The following is a 22,169-nucleotide window of genomic DNA, read 5'->3' as shown; positions in this document are numbered from 1 at the left end:
TCAATGCTGTTCCACTAATGCACCACAACAAATATACTTCTCTGGGCCATTGCAAGTCTGTTGGGGCTATCCAAGACACGACTTGGAAGTTAAAAAAGTCTCCTGAGGTCAAAAATATGAATTGACAACCCTTCTTCAAGAAATGGCTGCATTTTTAATCAAAACTGAATATATTTACGATTAAAGAGTAGTCAAACTAATACTGTACATGACTAACTGTTGGAAGCCTCTGGCAGTTGTGAATATCCATGATTGTCATCAATTCTTCTAGGTCAACACCTTCAAAATCTGAACGATAAGATTAAAAGACCACTTGCTCAGACTCTGACACATACTTGAAAAACCAGTCCACAAGATCGCTCACCACAAAGCCCAGAACAGCTTGCTCCAGAAGTACAGGTGTAGGTTTTACAGGAAGTCACTTCTCTTTTTGCCAGCAAAATGTGATTATTCGTCCTACGATTTCCCATTCTTCTTTGCCAAAATCATGACGGAAGTATGAGCTTTCCATCAGGGAGAATAACTTCAAAGTAAACGTCATCCTCCATGATACTTTCCTCAGAAAGAATGCCACTATCCTCTGTATACATTCACATAAGTCCCACTTGGTCCTGCACATTTCAGGGCGGATCTAAAACAGTAGATAGCTTGTTGAGCCATTTTAAACCTATGAAATGTTGATGAATTTGGTACGAAACAACATGACCCAGGTTCAACTGATTAATCTGTTCTGCTGGAATGACTTTGAGCAAGGCACACCATCCCTGTGGAGTGTACCACATCATCAAAAGTGTCAACTTTACAAACACCCTCTTGGCCACAGTGTTACCATCATTAACCTGCAGGTGGCGGTAGTGGTGCTTGGATTGTTCTAACCTGCCGTCAATAGTTTACAGGAAAAAGCATGCGGATCTTTACTTTCGAGAGTCATGTCACCGGTTGTAAACACATTGTGAGTTCGGCCTCCACACCGTATGTTCCGCCTTGTGCCTGTCGTCTCACTCCACAGGTAGCTAGTTAAGTGGTCATATGTTCATCTCTGTGGAGAAAGGAGCCTTTAATAGATTGAGCCATTGCATGTAACGTTAAACAGCTAGCTAACTAACTGTTAACGTTAACTAGTTCGCGTTAACTAATTAACTAACTAATATTGTAGCTCATACACAGGATATGTCGTACAGATTGTAAAGCCATTTGAGGCAAATTTGTGATTTATGATTTTGGGCTATACAAAATTAATTGAATTTAATTAAATACTAGCTAGCTAACCTAGCTAGTTAAAAGCTAGCTCCGTGTTTCCGGGAAGCGCATGCGCGCGACTGTTGCTATGGTTACACTGTTTACTAACGATCCCCACTGCGTCTACACGAACAAGTCCTCGTGTTTTTGCGTGTTTATTGGACAACAGAGTCGCATTGAACTCTCCCTGATCTTCTGAACACGTCCTTTGAACAGGTGAACAGGCGGCGAGATGGTGCAGCTGCACGTGAAGCGTGGAGATGAGAGCCAGTTTCTTTTCAACACCACTGTGGAGTCGCCTCTGGAGACGGTGATCCAGCAAATTACAGCCATTTACAACGGGAGACTCAAGGTGGACAGAATATGTGCAGGTGACCATGGCCCACTCTGAGTTTTCTGTGACATCACACACGGTGGAGCAATGAGAAACTTCAGTAGACATCTTGGTAGCTACTAGTTTAACGGGTGCAACTGCTTGCTGGCAAGAAAACCACTAACCTAGTTTAATGGATTTAAAGAAGACAAAAAAAGAGAGCTACATTCATTATTTACGCGTATTAAGGTGTAGCCAGAATGTGTTTCTATTCTTAAACAAGTGACTGTCAATATTGGTTTTCTTTTGTTGGATTTTCTGTTTAGGTGTCAACTACATTTCAGAGTTAAGCTATAACGACGTTTCCTGTATCCTCAGAGATCTCAGAGCTGGCCGACCACGGCATCACGCTACCACCCAACATGCAGGGGCTGACTGAGGAGCAGATTGTGGAGCTGAAACTTCAGGATGAATGGGAAGACAAGTGTGTGCCCAGCGGAGGGCCAGTACTCAGAAAGGATGAGTTGGGGAGCAGAAACGGACACTGTGAGACGATGACTCGTGACTAGAGGCTATGCACCGGTGTCAGGAAGACAGGCACTTATACAACCTGTCTCTTTACTTTCTACCAGCTCCAAATGATAAGATGAAAGAGGTGTTGATGAGAACCGTTGAGGAGGCAAAGGCGCTGATCTCCAAAGTGAGTATTAGTGTCGACACAACATTTTTGATAGACTTGTTCAGCAAGGGTTCATACTTTTTATTGAATCTGTCTCTCTCATCATCTTTCAGAAACAAGTTCAAGCTAATGTTTGTTTCACCATGGAGATGGTAAAGGAAGCCCTGGATCCGCTACGGGGTGCAGTCATGATTGTGTACCCCATGGGGCTGCCTCCTCATGACCCGATCAGGATGGAGTTTGAGGACCGGGAAGACCTTTCAGGAACACAGGTAAAGGGCTGTGGAACAGGTCAACCTGTGGCCTAGCAGCTATTTACTGGCGGCCACAAGAAATACGTTTTCAGTGAACAACAAGGCTTCAGTACTATTATTTGATACATTTGGATGTGACTCTGTCTTCACGGTCTCCTTAATAATCTCTTTTCCTCCCTCCACTCTTGTGCATCTGCCTGCTCCATCTGTCTGTACCGCAGGCGTCTCTGCAGGTGATCACAGAGGACGAGTGCCAGCTATGGTGGGCTGCCAAAGAGATGCAGAGGGGGAAAAAACTGCAGGACTACGTTGGCAAAAATGAAAAGACCAAGCTTGTGGTCAAAATCCAAAAGGTGGGAGCCATTTCAGCCAACCTGAAGGAAGTGCAGGCACTTGTTGTTTTGTGTTTTTCTTGGTTTTTGAGAATAACTGTAATCCATGTGTTGCCGTTCCCTTCAGAAAGGGCAAGGGCAGCCAGCAAGAGAGCCTCTGGTCACCGAAGAGCAGCAGAAACAGATGATGATGCATCAGTACAGGAGGCAGGAGGAGCTCAAGGTGAGGAAAATTAAAAAACGTGTTCATGATTGTACTGAATGTGTCTTTCTAACCTTCTCTTGGTAACATTTTCAGAAACTGGAGGAGGCAGACGATGACAGCTACCTGGACTCAGAGTGGACGGACAGACAGGCCCTCAGAAAACAGTTTCAAGGCCTCACCAACATCAAATGGGGACCGAGATAAACACCTCTACGGCGATACCACCTGGTCCTTTACATCTCTATATGCAACTGACTAAGCGGCCTGATTATCACAATCCTAAAATCTGTTTAATATGGCTGTTGTTGAAGGTCTTTCAGCGAAAATTATACACAGCAGATGTGTTCAAATGCCTTGCAGAGGGTGTCTTTCTAGAATAATATGTTCTTCGACTCCACTGAAATGTGAAGAAGTCATCTGGAAACATTGTATGACATATGGAGGCCAATGTCATTATATACCTGATGTATTTTAACTTAAATCTGATTCCTGTATTTCTTTACCAGATGTTTTCAACCTGTTGTAAAAGTTACATTTGTATTGAAGCTGTGCAAACTGAATTAAAAGAAATGTAATCTTGAGTAAAAGAATAATTTCCAATACATCCTGTGTATAGACAATAGTCAAACATTTTTGTATTATGTGTTGACAATCAAAAAATGCTCAGAGGTTGTGATTCATCAGGAACACAGGATTACACCGGTGAGGGTGCAGGAACAAGGATGCCACACCTTTCCTCTCTTTGTGTCCAGTTACTTTTACACACACACACACACCTCTCCGTGAGGTCTGTGCTGCTCTGAGGCAGGAAGTTGCAACATAGCAGATGGTCGTTCCAGCTCTTGTCCCAGCAGGCTTGAGCAAGTTGTAGAGTTCAAAGTGAGAGAGTTTAATTCCACGATGTGGAACTGTTGACGGAGTCAATGCAGTGAATCAGAGAGGAGGGGCGTACTGGCCGGTTTCAAGGAACAGTGAAGAAAAAGAAAAACATCCTGCTGGGTTGAAAGATAATGAAACCTTTTTTCTGCATTCAATTTAGATGGCTCTTTAAAGAGCCAGTGATTAGTTCTGGTGGGTGAGATTCGAACACACACCTTAGGCCTACTGAATAAACAGCTGACAATTTTAGGGAACACTAATGTAATTATACTTTAGGAAAACATTGTAATGTGCCTATGTTTGTTAGGAAAGATAACACTTCTTAGACTACACTCTAGTTTTAGTGTCTTGAGATGTTGAAACAAAATGTCTTGAATACACCGATTTACCTGGATGCTGTGATCAAACCTCTACATAAGAAAACCACACCTTGATCCAGGCTCTGAGTCCAGATTCAGCCTCTTTTCTTGTCTGTCTCTCTCTAGCTGTGTTTGTATAATTTCTCCTACCTGTGGGAATGGTTTGCTTGAGTTAAAACTGAGCTTCCAACTCAAAATCCTGTGGCGGCTGTGGCTCAAGAGGTATAGAAAAGGGTCTACTAATCGGAACATCGGCAGTTCAATTCCTGGCTTCATTTAGTGGTGGATGTGAATAAATACAACATTTAGACAATTACAGAATGTATGTGACCACCCATTATACAGTATTAAACCCTGTTGATCCTTTAAAAATGGCTAGTACTGCAGTTTTATCCAAACATTGCATTCTTCATAAACTGAGCTCTGACGTTGCTTTACAATGTAAAAAAAAAAAGAAAAGAGAAGAAGACGAAGAAGAAAAGGTTTCTTGTTTTGCTTATAATAAAAGGCCGGGAGCTGCTGCAGAGAATCCTGAAGACATCCTGAAGGTACTGAACAGCATACATGGGTCACAGTTTAACATGAGCTGCCATTCAGATAGGCATTCATCCATATCTCCTGCATGATCATCTCCCTGCGCTCAATCCTCTCCGCCCGCTCTGCTGCCTCGCTCACATAAGTCACTTCCTCCCAGCCGTATATCTCCTTCCTTTCGGCGGCTGAGATTAAAGAGCTTTCTGTTCCCTCTTCGTCATCCTCCTCGTCATCCTCCTCACAGTCCTCCTCCTGGCAGTTGACAGCCTGGCTACGAGAGGCAGGTGTGAGCCTGTCATCTCCGGGCTGGCGCCCTCTGCAGGTCACTCGGACTGATACAGCCAGCAGTGTGAGCATTAGACCAACACACACGCTGGAGGTGAACAGCAGCGCTGCCATTTCTGGATGCTCTGTGTAGGAAATAATGGAAGGAGATGTATAAACGTGGTTCCGATGCGCATTCATGACTGCATGCGGGCATGTGAGAAATGTTCACCTTTGATGTAGGCATAGGTCAGGAGAGAGCTGCTCATCATGGTTCCTGAATTGGAAGGCCTTCTTGAGCCTTTGGGGAAAGACTGTTCCAGATCTGCACGAGGAGCTGCTGTAAAAACCAGAATCATGTTGTCAGATAAAATGGCACAGAAAACCTAGAATTGTGACAGATGGCTTGGCGCCGTTACCTTTTTCTGTGTCCACAGTAGGAGCGGAAGTGGAGCTGAATATGTCTCTTAGTAAGGACTGTGGTACTACTGGAAGGAAGATGGAAAGGACATCATTTATATTGATGTGGACAGATTCATACAGATTCTGTGTCCTGGTGAATCTAGAGTAGACCATTCATCAGTATAACCTCCCACACCCAAACTTCTGCAAAAACTGGGCCCACAATGGAGTGAAATTATGGTTGGATTCTGTCCGGTTGTGCTGATAACCGTTCTACCAGGTTAACACAATGTGTGTTAACCTGGTAGAAGGGTGGAGTCAAGAGAGGCAGTCAGAATAATTCTGTCAACCAGGCTAAAGTGAAATCTCCACACTGTGATGCATGAACAATGTTGGTGCGTGACCTGACTGGCATCTGTGTCAATCGCAGGAAGTTTACCAGGATGCTAGCCTCAACTCGCAAAGCTTGCGGTCTAGTATTTCCCGCTACTGTGTTGTTGGGTGTGATATGATAACAACAGCTGATGGCTGAGATCAGCAGATAAGAATCCACAAAATTATTGTTTTTGCCTTAATCATTGATACATAATGATTAAGGCAAAAACAAAAACAGACATTACGTGAGCTGTGTTTAGAATAATATCACGAAAGCATGTTCCTGATGTGAAGCCTCTAACTTATCAACAGGCTGGTAGTAGAATCTTGGGAATGAGGAAGCAGAAAGAGTCCTACCACAAGAATAGACCACACTGAGGTACTTCCTGGTTCCTGGAAAGCAGGGGTCTCTAAAGGTCTGGTTGCTGACAGCAACAGCACACTTCTGTTTGCTGTAGCAGGACTTGGACACCGAGTGTACAGCCTCGTGATTCAGACACTCTGTAGGGAACGGCAAAGAGAGACTCAGAGAGCAGGCATTGAAAAGGAAACACCGAATCAACTTTGGGACAAATCTCACTGGCATGTACTTCAGCTGCATTAGCCGAACCAATGATTCAATGTATTGAAACGTTTGGTTGTAGTTTACATATGGAATCACTGTTTGTAGCAGCCTGGTATTTATCCCCCCGCCAGAAAAGCAAATAAATATATATAAAACCTTTTTTTCCCAGCAGACTTTGACTAATGTCACTGTGCACAGGTGTACTTGGTGACATTAACGATGGCAGGCACACACCCGAAAGGAATGCAGACATTATTGATGTTATTAGTTCCACCTGTGCTTTTCCTGCTGTGGCATGTCAAAATATCTGCAGTGAAAAGCCTTCTGTATAGTTTTCTGCTTTAGTTTCTCTTTAATTAAAGCCACATTGTAATGCAAATTTTAGTGAACTGTTTGACATAGGTCTTTTTAACAGAAGACAACTTGGCATGTCGGTAAAGTACAGTTGTAAATGATCAAATGAAAGACAGCTGAAATCCTTAAATAGCTACTGTCAGGGTCCTGGTATTGTGCATGTTGGCTCACTGTCACTCTGTTACGGTTTACGGAGGCACTTGAACGTATCGGAGCCATTATTATTAGTAACACCTGTGATTTTCCTACAATGGCAAGTAATATGTCTGCCGAGCCATGCACTCCTGCATAACCTGACTCAATGTACCATTATCGAAACAAGAAACTATTATGCTGCTTATTAAAATAGTGATGGTTTTGCTTGTTTATAGTAATTATACGGTTTTAAAATTAATGTAAAAATGTATCAAATTATATTCAAATGTGACAGATTGCCTGTTTAAACTGTCAAGAGTAGTGAAACGTATTACTTACAGCTGATTACCTTTTGAGCATGCTAAAACGCTCCTCTTTCACAATGTAAAGAAGTGTAATTTGGCTTAATTGTTTGACTTGTCAGGTGAATAATCTATGAGATTACTGAATATCCCGTTGACTCACCGAATGGGGGTGGTCTTGTCAGGTGTGAGGGGCAGGTGTACGGCTGGCCCAGACTTCTCCCATAGACAGCTGCATAGATGTTCAGAACCTTGGGGGGCTTGCAGCGCAGGATCATCGTCTCCCCCTCACACACCACATGCCTTTTGTGTTCAGCTGAGTGAGGGGAAAAACTATTAGGATCAAGAGGTGAAGGGGATGATTGCTGCGGGGAACTGAGGGGTTATGATTGGGGTTAGGGGAGGGAATTTTGTGCATAGCAGTGGAGCCATTTCATGCTCATGCACCAGAGCATGCATGAGAGTCTGAAAGGGAGTTGATCAGGAGGGTATAACACAATAATAATCCAAAAAGTAGGGACACACTTGGTTTACACTTGTAGTCCACGTGGAGGTATTTGGCGGTGCCAGGACAGGGGTCCTGCCCAAACAGTAGGTGGTTGACAGGCAGCTGGCAATCTCTTTGGCTCTGACACTCCGACAGCAGCTTCTGCATAACAAATACTATGAACAGTCAGCATTTAGCACTGCACAGGATTTTAAATGTACAATTCACAGAGGAAATCAGATGCAATGGTGTGGTGTGTTCCCCACAAAACTAAAGCATATATGGGTTCACTTCTCCAATAAATCAGCTAACACTGGTGAACACCCACCAATATACAAGTGACCCAGTGAGAGTGAAAAGTGCTGTATATCCCAGACTGTAAAATGCACCTGTAGAGCAGTAAAAGCTGAGCAGCTGTGGTTGAGGGCCCTGAGTGGAGGGTCCCGGTCTGATCCGCACAGCCGCGCAGCGCCGCTCCCGTAGAAGGCGGCCTGGATGGAGATGGAGGAGTGACGTGGACAGTGGAGTCGCAGAGGCTCTCCGTCACACGCCTGAGCAGAATGACTGGTGATGATCCTGGACAGGTAGTCTGTCACACAAAAGGCACTGGTTGGACTGGAATGTGCATGGAAACGTACGCATGATTTGAAAGGGACACCCAGAAGATATTACACATGAAGTTCAATTTATTTCTCAGCCTGTGGAAACAGTGGTTTAATGTACTCTGTGGCTCTGGGGGGAGTTTTCTAAAGAATAAAACATAACCATACGATATCATCAGGATTATCTCAGCTTGGGCGCTAGAATTAAAAAGATTTTCAGAAAGCATCACAAATTGTAAGGGTGTACGGTTTGAAAGATGCTATTGAGTTACATTATAAATGTAGAATCCAACATTGTTGTTGGCCCAGAGCAAAGACTCAAAGTCAAGCCATTTTCACCATTGATGTATTTAATCTGTCTCTTGTGAGCCCTCAAACTTTATGGAAGTGCAATACAAAATCACTGGAGTACTTTAAATTCACTTAATCATATGAAGGACAAACAATCACAGGATGTGTGCGCTTGCAGGGGACACACTAAATCAGGTATATACCAACAATGACTAAAACACTTTATTGAAAAGGATTTTAACTTTAAGGCAACTTACCATGGACAAAACTATAGTTAGTTTAATGGGGCAAAAAACATTTGTATATTTTTGTTGAAACGTATTACATCCTGCGATCAATCAATGAGTCAAATGCTCTGGCAAAAATTAAAATGTGGCTGTTCCAAGCCTGTAATAAGCCCGTCGTTTGTTGAAGTGTCAACCTGGTGACTTTCTTGCTAGATTTAGCACTGGGCTGGGTTTTTCAATTGGATGATTTTTTATTTGTATAATACCAGTGTACTCAAGATTACCAACCATGCCTTTAAGGTTGTTGTTGTTGTTTTTTCATTCCAATGCATGTGGGTTTCGGATTGGTTAGTTCGGCCTCCTTTGAGATCTTTAGTCTCATGTTGCTTTGAAAAGCAACCCATCAAAGTGCTGACTGCCAGATCTCTTTCCTGGGAGGCAAACTCCACCAACTGGCATTCAGCCTCATATGATCCACGTTTGTAGGATGGTGTGTTGATGCACTTAAGTTACTCTGATTCAAAGTCCCTTATCTTGAGATGTTGACATTATTTTACATATATGGAAAGGACTCACTCTATATTTTAAATTACCCCATTTTCAAAGACTGGCACTATGGAAAAAAAGGCATCATCATCATCATCATCATCATCATCCTCTTACTTGAAAAGTCAGCCAGTCCACTCATGCGTCTGGTCCACAGGAGTAAAGTGAGGTAGAAGAGGCTGTGGCTAAAGTCCAGTCCGTGGAAAGGTCGCGTCCAGCTCATGACTCGCATCCCCTGTCTCTGAGTTCATATTAAACGCACTGGAAATGTCACTGGAGGCTGCAGAACTTCATAAAAAATAAATAAATGTTCTTATAGTCTGCGCAATAAAACGTAACGTGTGGAAGTAGAGGGCCTGGAGACAGCCACAGCTTCATCCATCTGTTTTCCTTCCCAGCAAATATCCCCGATGAGGCAACCAGCGCGCGCGTGCTGGCGAGCAGCTCTCTGCAGCAGCGGACCAGAGCTGGTTAGAAATAGCAGCTGCGCAACAAGTTGGTGGAAAAGTGACAAGAGGCGGTGAATCAACCCGACGCGTCTATGAAGGCAAATTACTGTCAACAATCCGAGAGCGCAAATGAGCCTCTCCTACTGTAAACACCGCAGATTTGTGAATAGATGAATGTGGAAACTGAACGCGACTTACAGTAACAGCTGCGTGGGAATCATGGTGTGGGCGTGGCAGATACAACTATTTCAAAAGGAAAAGGGGCAACGCACTCTATGGTATGACGCACTGGCAGGAGCTTTTATTTCCCCCCTCCATGAGGCACATGTTTACCTTTTGGATTATGGCAAAATGCAAAGAAAGGAACAGGAGAAACATCACTGAATGAAAGCAGAAAGATAAGTAAACTTGTCTTTCTGCTATGAACTGACAGGCGCACATTTGAATGTTTATTTTTATCACATAAACTCAACATAATTTGTTTGATAGAGGTTATCAATAAGCCCGTTGGTTGCGTTTGTCTTGTCTATTTAATGTCTATTTATTTATGTCATTTGTGTGATTTTAACGCATGCAAATAATCACAAATATAACTCAAAATGTATTCAGCGTTTGAATTTGATTTTTCTTCTTAACCCACTTTATATATGGACAATATTTGCCAGAAAGTGTGATAACATTCCCACGCAAAATCAATATTGTAGAATCAATGTTAGTATAAACAGGAAGCACATCTTCTGTTCAAGAGAGCAATCCTCTAATTAGTAGGTGAGGGCAGTCAAAGATGGTGCCAGTGAGAGTCTGTGTGTGTCCCCTTTGACTCCTGTAGAATATTATAAGTCTGTTTCTTTTCATAAACTGTTGATGCCCAAGCCATGGTGCCTTTGAATGAAGCAGGGGGCCTACTGGGTAAATTTCTCCCCGGCCCACATCCATGACCTCCTCCATGGTAACCGGTCGATCTGTGTGTCACACTGCAGACCCAAACAACAGTCAAGCTGACAGACGTTGGGGTCTCCACGCTCGGCTCCTCCGGGGGAAGACTGGCAGTGGGAGGAACCCAGAGGTGATATTGTGCATACAAACTGTTCAACAGGCCCCCTAGTTGGTTACACGCTCTGTATTTTAGCTTTAGGCACCGTGGGAGTGGCTCCAAACCCCCTTTTATGTGCGGTTATCCCTCCAAAGCCTGTGGAATTTTGTTGTCAAACTCAAAATGTTTCCTGCATTTTGTTTTGAAGACAAGATCCAGACATGTAGGTCCAACAAGGAAAGTTAAATTGTAAAAAAAAGTAAACCATCATAACATTATTCATATTTGAGCTATTGTGAAATAAGTTCTGAAATATGCAGATAGGTGTAGTCTTATGTCTTATGTATAGAAATAAGAATGACTAAAACAATGTAATTTGTGTCCCATCGTGAGGCTGTCTCACATTAGCAATCTACAATTTCAGTTAATGAAAATCTCAACTGTCTTTACACCTACGAATAAGGTAGAACTTACATACGAGTATAATATGTACTGTTATTAGAGTTCATGGAAATGCAGTGTTTATTACTTTTCAAAATATTCTTCCAAAGTTGCCACACAGACAAAAATATTTCCAACAAACCGCAGCAATTCAAATCGGCCAGATCGATGGGTAATTATTATTACATCTGTATTATTACATCTGATGACAAACTTTGATAAAATAAAAAATGACACGTGACATGTCTAAAAAACACAACCCCTTAATTTGACTAAAGACTAACTAAAGACTAAACATTTGATTAGTGTTGATGATGTTTTGTAAAAAACAGGAAGATGGTGAGATAAACTGAATCGGGCCCAGCAAAGGAAAGAAAGATCACAATTTACATTTTTTGTCTCGACTGTGACTTGAATTGTTCATATATATCCAAATATTGTAAGTCTTCTTTTATGGCACAATCTTTCAAAAGAATCCTCCGTGGTGGAACACACGTTTCCTGTCGAGGGAGGTTGCTAAATTGCTAAAAAATGAGACCCTTTGATTTATTTGAGAGGAACACAATTGTTGAAACTGCATTAAAATGATTCAAAGAGCAGATTGTCAAAGAAACATTTTGACTTCAACACCTTGAACTAATATTACAGTTAGACAGTCTTTAGTTGGCTGCTGCAACACATTACCAAGAGTCAACCAGACATATTACTTTATTATCTTTTCAAACACAGAAATGTACAGCTCAAAATGTACATTACAAGCATCTTCACTTGAAATCCATATTCATCTCAAGTTGAGAACCAAGTGCAGCCTGTAATTAAGGAAACATTCAAAATAAACAGTAAGCAACCACATCTCATCCATCATTGAATAAACTCTAAAGATACTCACCAATTCTCTTTTGGCTTCTTCTATTTTTACTCGAGCAAGAGATGGGCTCTGTTGTGGTTTAGAAGGTAAAAGACAACAACAACAAAAACATATTGTCAAGTCAAAGAGACCCAAATGTGATTCACCCACTTTTGTCAAGTTGATTTAATTTACCGGTAGTGAAATCTACGAACATAACCACAAATTGAATTCCTCAAAACAACGCCATCATAAACATATCTAGGATAATGTGTAAGCACGGTTGGTTGTTGGATAAACTTACTGGGCTTAAGTCCATGTAAGGCTCCAGTTTCTTCTTCATAGGGATTATTTCTTGTTTCAGAGCGGTTACTTCCTACAGAGAGAAGAATAAGATGACGCATTTCAAACCCTGAAAGCATAAAAGTGTTACATTTTCATTACCATGGGGCTCGATTGTGTCTCGTGAGTAACAGCAGAAATTACCTCAGAGAGCTCCACAATAGCCTGGTGGGTGATAGATTTGTCCATGTTCCGGGATACAAGTTGAGCCTGAAGGATTGATAGTAGAGAATAAAACACCCGACCAGGAACATGAAATAATAGAAGATCTGGTTCCTCCTGACAATGATACCAAGGGCGTTAACTGTTGGACCTGTACGCAGCATCAACTCGGTGCTCAAACCCGGGTCAAACTACAGTCTGTCTTTCTTAACTAAATAAAAGTGGCATATTATCAGGCACACCCTAAAGTCTGTCTCCTTCCCCACTGCTAGATATTGGCAGATGGTTTTCTAGAAGACTCTACTCATCCTTTCTATCTTTCACCCTTCTAATGAACTATTGTTATGCCATTAGTTGTTATGCCGTTTGTGTTGATAGGCATTTTCTCAAACTGTTAGCTGACGAGACGATTCATTATTGCCTCTTCAGACTGCATAGCAAGTTATCATTAGTACAATTGTTCTTTATTTTCTTACAGAGAGCAAACGCTCCCACTGAGACATGAACCCTTGGGAACGAAACAGTGCGATATATAAAACTCTTCAATATCTGGGCATTTTCCGCCATATCATTTTCAATAGAAGTATATTGTACCATGTACCAGCCCCTCAATGCACTATGCAGCTAAGACAGATACAGGTATACCATTACTACGTACCTCTGCCCTCTCCCGCCTGCTGCTGAGTTCTTTTGCCTTTGCCATAACAAAATCCATGTTGAGCATTCTCTCCTCCGCTTTAGCGCTCTCCACTGACTGTGATTTGACAGTTTTGTTGATGTCCCTGAAGACGAATAAGAACACCGGTTACAGATAAAGCACAGTGTGCAGCGGAAAAATAGTTTGTCTGTTGTAACTGGATGTGCCTACACACACACAGTACTGCATAGCCCAGGGCTGTGGGTTTGTATTTACTATAACAATGGCACAATTTCATGATACCAAAGTCATCATCGTCTGCATCCATGTTCTTACTCTTGCAAGTTGCTCCGCATCACCAGAGTAGCACCAAGTCGGCTTCTTAAGGCCCTGAGTTCCCTCTCAAGTCTCCTGTTTGACTTCTCTTCTTCCAGCAGTGTGTCCGTGAGGTTGTTCACAGCCAGCATAAAGCTAGACAAGACGAACAAATCCAACTGTGAAACCTGTCAATGGTCATTTTTCATATCTTTCACCAAGGAAACCACAGTCTAGCAAATAGACAGCAACAGTGCAACGTCAGTGTACCTGCTCAGCGATGTGTCTCGGACTCCAAGCACCATGGCCGTGTCCACTAAAGCAGACAAATAGTCATCAGCGGGCTTTGACAAGCTTGCACAGGACAGACCGAAGCCTTGTAGGAGAACATCGCGGTAATGAGCACCTAGACCGAGGAAACACAGTTGGGTTCTGAGAAAAGGCTGCAAGACTTTGTGGTGTGAATCAATGGACTGTGCTACACTTGACAAAACTGCACACAGCATGACGCAGAACCTGCCAACTAAGATTTCTGTCGTTTTGGCCTTCATCTCTTCTTATAATAACATGTGTATTCAAGACAATAATTGCTGAGATCACGGTGGCAACATTGCTGAAAAGAAGTCCAAAGGACAAGAAACACAAAAGGATCCCACTAACATCTTGCAGGTTGTGTAATAAAGGAATACACTGTGGCTTGTTTCCAACCGGTCTGATTAAACCTGAGTCTTTCCCCATCATATTTCATTGCAGCGATGTCACTGTGTGCTCAGAACCCAGCAATCACTTCAGTGAGCACCGTCATCACTTTAAGAAATGATGTCAGTCACTCACCCTCGGTCTGATACTCGGATGCTTTCTGTTTGAGGTCTTCTGTGAGAAGAGCTGTGTCGCTGCACCGGGCTTCACTGGACTGTGCCAGCTGGTACAGGATGTCCACCGTCCTTGTGTTGACCTCAAAGTGTGGCACTGGCTGATCGCCGTACACTGTGCTGAGCCAGCTGTTCACCTGATGAGTCACATGAAACAGGAGGGTAAACAAACGGCCAACGGCAATCACTGCATTCACCTAATATGTCGTTATCAAAAATACCGAGCATTACATTCTTCATCTTCTCGCACATTGTGAATACAAATGTGACAAAGACCACAACGACTAGCTTCTTTACACGTGGAGGGATAGCAACAGCCCTAAAAAAAAAACGAAAACTTTTAACTCTGGTTTTCGCGCTACCGAAAATGAATTTAATAACTTCCGGGTCACTGGCCAACAAGACGCAGGAGCAAATGTTGAAGCTACTTTTAGTTGACAACTATTTTCGTTTTTTTATTTAATTAAAAAAATAGTCGTACATTGGTAACGTTAACGAATTGAGGAACTAAAGGAAAACAAGATGAAGAACTACGCAAATGCAAGATAAAGCTCTCCTTTTCCGGGTCACGTTCCCTCTTGGCTCCCAAAGAAAAAGATTATATCAAGATCGTTCACCTCCGTTCCCTTGAAAGACACTTTTCCCACGCGCACACTTATGAGAAACGTATAATGAATATTGTATTTGGCACAGCAGAGAAAGAAAACTGTATATTATATTAATTTTGATTAATTATATATCATATTATGTTGATATTATATAATATAATACATACTCATATTCTATGTTTCTGAACGTTTGTATATGGTTCTTAAGACGTAGGTGTGAAACCAAAACGTATGACTTGAGATGGCCACAGAAAGATGGCTATAGGTTTACATTAGAAAATGCGGTTTACAAGGGATAACCCATAACTATTTGTATATCAATTACTCACCCCATGTTACCTTACATTCTTGGAAATACCGTTGTTGTTTACGCATGCCTTTACGGCAAACCCGAGACTGTTCTTATAAATATATATGAAAACATTGAAATGTAATTAATACAAACACAATATGTAAGTGCATGTAGTCGCATACATGTACGTCAATTCTCATTTCTCAAAACAACAACATTAAGCCACACTTTAAATTAAGAAGCAACGGGGTTCTCTCGTTTTCTTTAACAGACGAAGGCGGAAGTACACACACCGACTCATCTCGCGTTGTCTGAGTACCTCAGGGATCTCCACTTCAAACCACCAACCACCCGCTTGAATTCAAAACAGCTTTTTGCGAGAAACCTGGCAAAACTAGTAAAAAAAATGGCGGCGAGAGAACATTTGTTAAAACACCGATCTAAAGTTGTTAACGACACGTTTGAGTTTAGTATAGACTCGACTGCCGTCGAAGAAAAGTTGTTTGGCCAAGCAGAGGAGGACGAGGACGGGGACGACGGACCTGTGGTCTTCATCTGCGGGAAGTGCAAGCTGCCTGTCGGGGATTCAATGTCGTGGGATGGAAGTGAAGACGGACAAAACCAAATACGATTGAAGCGTAAGTCGCGTTAGCTTAGCACATTGTTTGTGCTAACGCTAATGATTGTATTTATCCCTTTAATAAACGACTAGTGTTAACTTGAAAGTCACCTGGCTAAGAGTGATGCATTCAAATGGAGTTGTAGATGGGAATGTACGCCTCGTTGTCTCGTAAATACAATGCTGCCTAAAGCCGCTGACAGGTGTGTGATGTTTTGGTCTTAGGGGTCACTGACAACGTCGTGGTTGGAGAAGACACTCGCCTTCATGAAGCGAGTAAACGATCTCTCTGGTAAGAATGTGCTGTCTAGCGTTATTGAATGAAGTATTTAGATAATTTCACATCATTTTTACTTCACACAGTACACCATTATAAAAATACTATATTCTATTTAAAAGCTATGCATTCCAAATCTTACCGTTTTAAATGTACTTTTAAGTGTGAAAAAATGCTCATTCTGCAGTGGGATCAGAATGCATACTATTGTATATTGTATTATTGGCTTAACGTTGTAAACATCACTTTACAGTGTAGTATAGAAAGGTCCCATTTACGATATATGGTTTGTATGTGACATCTCAATCTGCCAAGTAACTAGTGACTTAAGCTGACGCATAACTGGAGTGGAATAAAATTGGTCCTGTCTCATACATTGGGGCTTCAGATAACCAAAAGATAACATTACATTTTGTTGATTTTGTTTCCCAGCCATTAAATTAGTTGACTTCCCAGAAAAAACAACAGCATTGATCATTTGCTTAAATTACAATTATCTGAAGGTACACCTCCGTGCTGAAGTGTAGGCGGACCTTTTAAGAGGATGATAGAACATACCCATCACTGTTACCAAACATTTGTACTTGTCTAATGTATTGTTTTATTAAATACATTGACAACCTACTGATGTTTTGTAATGTTATACTGTATATAAATACTTGTTAGATTAAATCTGTTCCACTGTTTCTTTCCCCTCCGCAGCCTGGTCGTGGATCTATTCTGTTGCGGCTGCCGCTCTGTGCTTGGAATGGTTTATGCATCAACGCCTAAGAACCTCGACCACAAAAGATTTACTTTCTGTTTCAACGTAGCAGACATTGACAGGTATGTTTAGGGCTTAGAATATTAGTAGGATACACACCAGTTTACATTTGTATAATGAGATTTTGATCACTTTCTGAAGAAAGTGTTTTAATCAAAACATGACTGGGCTGTGCAAAATGTTGCACACCAAGTTATTTCACAAGATGTACATGATCTGAAGTTGACGCCTTATTTTCTGTGTAGAAACTCGAGTATCTGTTTTGTCTTGAAACGTGTGGGTGTGTGCGCACTTGAAACTTAAAACTTAAAACTAGCAATCCAATACCATCCCAGACAATATGGCTTCGATAAAAACTGAATGTGATCAACTTTACACAGGTAGTGTTTATTGTTGTACAATTGTATGGAATTGAATTAGTTAAACAGATGTTAATGGTACGTATCCCTCTTGTACCTGTATTTAGCACCCCTAACAGTACACTGAATATCTTTTTCAGCTATGTGCTTGGCTCTGCAAGCCAGATGTTGGCAGCAGAGGGCTCCAAAGAGCAGCCAGTCACACTGGAGTACAGAGGCATGGTTGAACAACAGCTGACAGAGGTAAATTACTGCTGCTGCTTTTCTTTGTCTTTTTTCTCTGTTTTTGTATCATTATGAGATCAAACATTTCATCCACGGAGCAAAATGTCTGCTCTAAAGCGCATTGCAATGTGTAACCATGACAATTTCTCCCAACACAGGTAAGTTTAGTCCTTAAAAATATTTTTGTTGTGTAAAAAAGAAAACATTTTAAACGTACAGATCTGACCTGCACATTGCCAGGTATGAATCACTGTTCTGTGTTGCATTGTCCTTCAGACATTTATTTAAAGCCGCTCCCTCTCATTGTGCATCAATGCACAGGTTGCACTCATGATGACATCAGCTCAGTTCTGGGAAGCCCACACTCCTGTGATGGGCAGACATTACCTCATCTCACCATGTCTTTCTTTGCAATGTGATATATTATTCATAGCAGTTGAGATACAAATTAAAATAAAATATATTATTAGTAAGTTTCAGTCAAAACATCCAAAGCCATTTCTGTTCATAATTTTCTGTATGTTTCAACGTTTAAATCTCTTTCTGTTTTGTCACATTTGTATTATTATGTATTATTCTCACTACGAAAATCTATCAGGTACTTTTTTCCTTGGAATAGTGTCGCAGGTCCTTAAGTTCCTCGTAATGATCCTTTGTCTAAAAAATATCCACACGCCTCAGACAGGCCAGTAGGTGGCGATAGTGCGCAGCAGTACCTGCTATCCCTCACACACTCTTGGACCAAGGACAATAGATGTGATGGGAAGCATGTTGAGGAATCTTCGTTAGAAGAAAAACATGTTTTGATCATGAAGTGTCTTTGGCACGATAGCTGGATGTATGCGTGGTATTTAGTTTACTCTACAATGGCCTCGGAATTTGCTGTGCATGACAAGTGATCAATTGTGTTATGAGATGTAAACTATGACACAATAATGATTATAAATGAGAAAGGAAAAAAAGAGCATTTTATGTGCTTTTTAGTCCTAGTGGAGACATACAGTCTGTGTATTAGCACACACCAAGTACCATGTCATTTCACTGTGTGTGACTCCTAGTTTCAATGTATAATTATCTTTTCTCTTCGGTTCCCCTTTTGTTCACCTCCAAAACAAATACATTTCAAAATGTTTAGTTAATCTCGTAAAAAGAAACCCATGTCACTGAAGTAGTCATGTTTCTGTACCATGTACAACAGGGGTGCGTCGTATGGTATAAACAGGCTGGGCTCATTCTTTTGATATTTAGGTTACCACTTAAATCCACCTTGTCATCGACTGGGTTTTATCGCGATGTAAGTAGGCTGAAGATTAATCAAATGATGGTTACTCGCTGATTGTATTAAATTTAGGCGGTTTTAAAGACATTATTTATCATTAGCCATTGGCACATTGTAACCAGATTAGAAAGGCTAAAATCATGTCTGTCAGCATTAATCATTCTGGCTTTTTCACTGACAAGTTCTACTTTAATATCATTTCATCAACATTGTATTTTGACTTTTTTGCCAGCAGTCAATATTCTCGGCAAAATGTTAAGTTTCAGCTATAAGTGCGATGTAGTTACATATTTACAACTCAGATATCATCAGGATAAACATGTCAGTATGTCCTCTGCTATACTGTAAGTGATGAAGGTGCTCATGACGCCCCGCCGCCATCGTTAATGTATTCTGTCTGTCTGTCTCGTAGACACTTGTTTGGGTGTTTCATCTTGTAAACTCACTGACCTGTTCCCCCCCCCCCCCCCCCCCCACACACACACACACACACACACCTTTTCCCCTTTGGGTTTCGTCATTCTTCCTCACTTTCCCCATTTATCTTTACGCCACCCCTCTTTCTTCCTTACTGCTTCCTGCTGTTGCCTTCATTTCCCACCTGTCCATTTCCTCCTTCATTTCTTCCCCGTCCTGACTCCTTCATATCCACCTATTCCATCTTCACTCTTTACTCATTTTTGCCATTCTACCTTTGCTGTTCATCTTCACATCCCAAACCCCTGCGCTTCTTTAAAACCTTCCCCATCTCTTCTGCCTGAACCCCATCCATCCCAGATGAAAATGCTGGTCATGTCCATGGCTCAGAGGCTGGAAGAGATCGACGCTGGCCTTCCGGAGGGATGCGATGTGGAATGACAATGATGACGACAACTTGTCTGAGTGGGTGCTCTGTCCATGTGCTGAATGGGACTCCTCGCCCCTTACCTTTTACATTAAAGCTTCCTCCTCTAAGTTTCATCTCAACCACAGTCCCTCAGTAATACATTTTGTCCTAGCCTCACCTTGTGCTCACACACACACACACACACAGAGCTTCCGTCCGCTCTGTCCTGATTACCGATGGTGAAACAAAGACTGCCTGCAAATGTAATCAATCATGTTGTCAGTTGTGCTCCTGTGGCTCACGGCACCATCTTCTCTGTGTCTCGGTGCAGAGCGAATGTACGCTGCAAGCAGAATGTTTATTTGTGCAGGATTTCATCAGGCAGACTGCACACTCAGCACAATGCTGTATTGATCTGGCCACTCAAGGCCACACACACTTTTTCTTTGTTCTCTTCCTCGAGCATGAAGCCTTAAAGGATTGCTGATATATTATTTTCATTGGCTTGTTGTGAACAACATTTGATCAATAGTAATGAAAAACATGCTCTTTTAATACTGGCTGCATCCGAGTCAGGCATGTTATTGGCTTTTTTTTTTTCTCACTAAAGACCTTTCTGTCTTTTTTTATAAATATTGTCAACATTTTCTCACAAATGGATGTTTATTTGCATTCCTGAATTTCTTGTTACATTGACTCATTACATTTGTTTTGTTTAATAGTTGTGAAGTTCTCTTAATGTTTGTGTAATAAAGTCTTCAAAAATGATGACAATATATAATTAAACCAAATAAGATAACTAGGATAATCCTTTTAAATGCTTCTTTTTCTTTGACTTGCTGTGCTGTGAGATTGTGGGGATCAGCGGCTTATCTTGCTTTGTCTCTTAATTAGAAGTATTTCTTGGATTCAAGAGTTAAACAGCCAGTTTAAGGTCTTTGTGTTTGGGGAGGGTGGTGATTATGTTTACCTACTGACCTATAATGTGCCCAGCAACACTTTCTACCGAGGCGGGAAAGCAGCTCCATGCTGTACTGCTTGCCCTCCCTCACCCACGAGGTTTCATCAGCCTCGCAGAACAACAACCGCTAGAAACGGCCAACCAGCACGCTGTATCCAAGGGCAGGTTGCGATGGCAACTGAGAGCACGTGCTATGCTGAGTGCCTGTTGCCATCTCGTCATCGTGTTCACTGCCAGTGGAACAGCCAGCCAGCTCGCGGGCCGCCATGCCTGTCAACAGACGTTATCCCCCGCTCATGCTCAGACACACACAGGGGGAGGAGCCCTGTACAGAACCCCCCCCCCCCCCACACGCCCTAATCTCTGTGTGATGTTTTTCTCCCTGCTAACCCCACCCATGCCCATATTTCTCCCTCCCTCTCCCTCTAATTCTCCCCTCCAAGTCAAAACAACAACAAACAAGCCGGCGTGGTTTTTGTTGTTCCTGGTGGTGGGTCCAGTCCTCTTTGCAGGATGAGTGGATGATGCAAGCCGGCCAGCCAGTGGACTGTCCAGATGTGTGCTGTTACGCCGTGTAACGGAGTCTTTGTTGGAGAATTGCCGTGTTTGTTTGTTTGTTTGTTTGCTCCATTGAGAGCGATAAAGCATAGAGAGGCTTGTAGTCAGTGAATGGCTCACTGAGTGGCCTCTTAACTCATATAGCTGTTTTATAAATAGACATGGTGTTGCTGGATGCATTGCACTGCTGAGTGCAATTATTGCACTGGTTTCACCCTGTTCACCCCTTAAGTCCCAACCAATCATTACCCCCCCAAACGAAGGCCAACGTAGAAGCACACACACACACATGCATCAGATAGTACACTGACACACATCCTACATGCACTCGGGGACAAAGGATGAATAATGCAGAGGTAGCGTCTGAGTGAAAGTCGCCTCCCCTCTTTCCCTCCTTTTCACCTTCCCCAAGCAATAAGGAAGCAATGTTGCCATGGAGGCAATGAAGCCTCGACACACTATCAGCCAATTACAGCTGCCCCTGTGTGAAACACCAGACCAATGGCTGCTCGAACTGATGCTGCTGTTGCCACAGACACTGAGATCCTATTGGCTGAGCTCCGCTCTTTGATTGGATTTCTGATCTTGTTTTTGAGAGAAAGAATATCTCAAGGAGTGGCACCTGCCAACATACAAAATGTGTTTGTTTTTATTCCATGAAATGAAAAGGATTACGTTGTGAGAGGGGAAACTGTTTCTGTTTTAGGGGTTTAAGAGACTTAAATTCAGTTCCATTCTTTTGGTGCTGTTATGAAGTGAGCAACGAGGAAATAGATTTTTTTTCTGGCATGAGGTACATCAATAGGTTTATGTGTCTGAGGTTTAGTCAATTAGAAGATGGAAAATCCTTTCAATAATGACAATTTTAAGCATTGCTTGATTCTTTCATTGAATTGCAATGGTCTGCCCTCCCATCATATGATTTGTTTTTCCCCTGACAAAAGAACCACACCCCACAAG

The 22,169-nt window shown here is 42.0% G+C and overlaps 4 protein-coding genes across 6 annotated transcripts; 2 read left to right on the top strand and 2 right to left on the bottom strand.

Annotated features, from left to right (window-relative positions):
* Positions 1–868: 868 nt before the first annotated feature.
* On the top strand, positions 869–3,601 carry cfap298 (cilia and flagella associated protein 298). 2 transcript variants are annotated; one of them, XM_034549863.1, is made up of 8 exons: positions 869–952; positions 1,456–1,610; positions 1,931–2,098; positions 2,185–2,252; positions 2,345–2,503; positions 2,707–2,838; positions 2,945–3,040; positions 3,116–3,601. In XM_034549863.1, exons 2-8 carry the CDS (start codon positions 1,472–1,474, stop codon positions 3,224–3,226), a joined length of 873 nt encoding a protein of 290 aa, XP_034405754.1. In that variant the 5' UTR covers positions 869–952; positions 1,456–1,471; the 3' UTR covers positions 3,227–3,601. The 2 variants fall into 2 exon arrangements, with proteins under 2 accessions (XP_034405754.1, XP_034405753.1); XM_034549862.1 differs by having other exon boundaries at positions 890–1,009.
* eva1c (eva-1 homolog C (C. elegans)) lies at positions 3,498–10,038 on the bottom strand. Of its 2 annotated transcripts, none has more exons than XM_034549860.1 (8): positions 9,462–10,038; positions 8,068–8,267; positions 7,717–7,840; positions 7,355–7,507; positions 6,193–6,336; positions 5,478–5,546; positions 5,291–5,398; positions 3,498–5,204 (listed from the first exon to the last, which is right to left on the bottom strand). In XM_034549860.1, exons 1-8 carry the CDS (start codon positions 9,574–9,576, stop codon positions 4,837–4,839), a joined length of 1,281 nt encoding a protein of 426 aa, XP_034405751.1. In that variant the 5' UTR covers positions 9,577–10,038; the 3' UTR covers positions 3,498–4,836. The 2 variants fall into 2 exon arrangements, with proteins under 2 accessions (XP_034405751.1, XP_034405750.1); XM_034549859.1 differs by having other exon boundaries at positions 5,478–5,543; positions 9,462–9,996.
* A 1,919-nt stretch (positions 10,039–11,957) lies between these two features.
* Positions 11,958–15,029, bottom strand: haus1 (HAUS augmin-like complex, subunit 1). Its single transcript, XM_034549864.1, has 9 exons — positions 14,674–15,029; positions 14,405–14,579; positions 13,841–13,976; positions 13,592–13,726; positions 13,277–13,400; positions 12,601–12,666; positions 12,419–12,490; positions 12,157–12,204; positions 11,958–12,076 (listed from the first exon to the last, which is right to left on the bottom strand). Exons 1-9 carry the CDS (start codon positions 14,692–14,694, stop codon positions 12,032–12,034), a joined length of 822 nt encoding a protein of 273 aa, XP_034405755.1. The 5' UTR covers positions 14,695–15,029; the 3' UTR covers positions 11,958–12,031.
* Positions 15,030–15,638: 609 nt separating this feature from the next.
* mis18a (MIS18 kinetochore protein A) lies at positions 15,639–20,458 on the top strand. Its single transcript, XM_034549865.1, has 5 exons — positions 15,639–15,980; positions 16,187–16,253; positions 16,941–17,063; positions 17,501–17,603; positions 19,642–20,458. Exons 1-5 carry the CDS (start codon positions 15,749–15,751, stop codon positions 19,720–19,722), a joined length of 606 nt encoding a protein of 201 aa, XP_034405756.1. The 5' UTR covers positions 15,639–15,748; the 3' UTR covers positions 19,723–20,458.
* The last annotated feature ends 1,711 nt before the right edge of the window (positions 20,459–22,169 follow it).

Source organism: Cyclopterus lumpus, chromosome 14 (assembly GCF_009769545.1).
Source record: "Cyclopterus lumpus isolate fCycLum1 chromosome 14, fCycLum1.pri, whole genome shotgun sequence".
Taxonomy (NCBI): Eukaryota; Metazoa; Chordata; class Actinopteri; order Perciformes; family Cyclopteridae; genus Cyclopterus; species Cyclopterus lumpus.
This window is presented reverse-complemented; position numbering and strand designations above follow the sequence as displayed.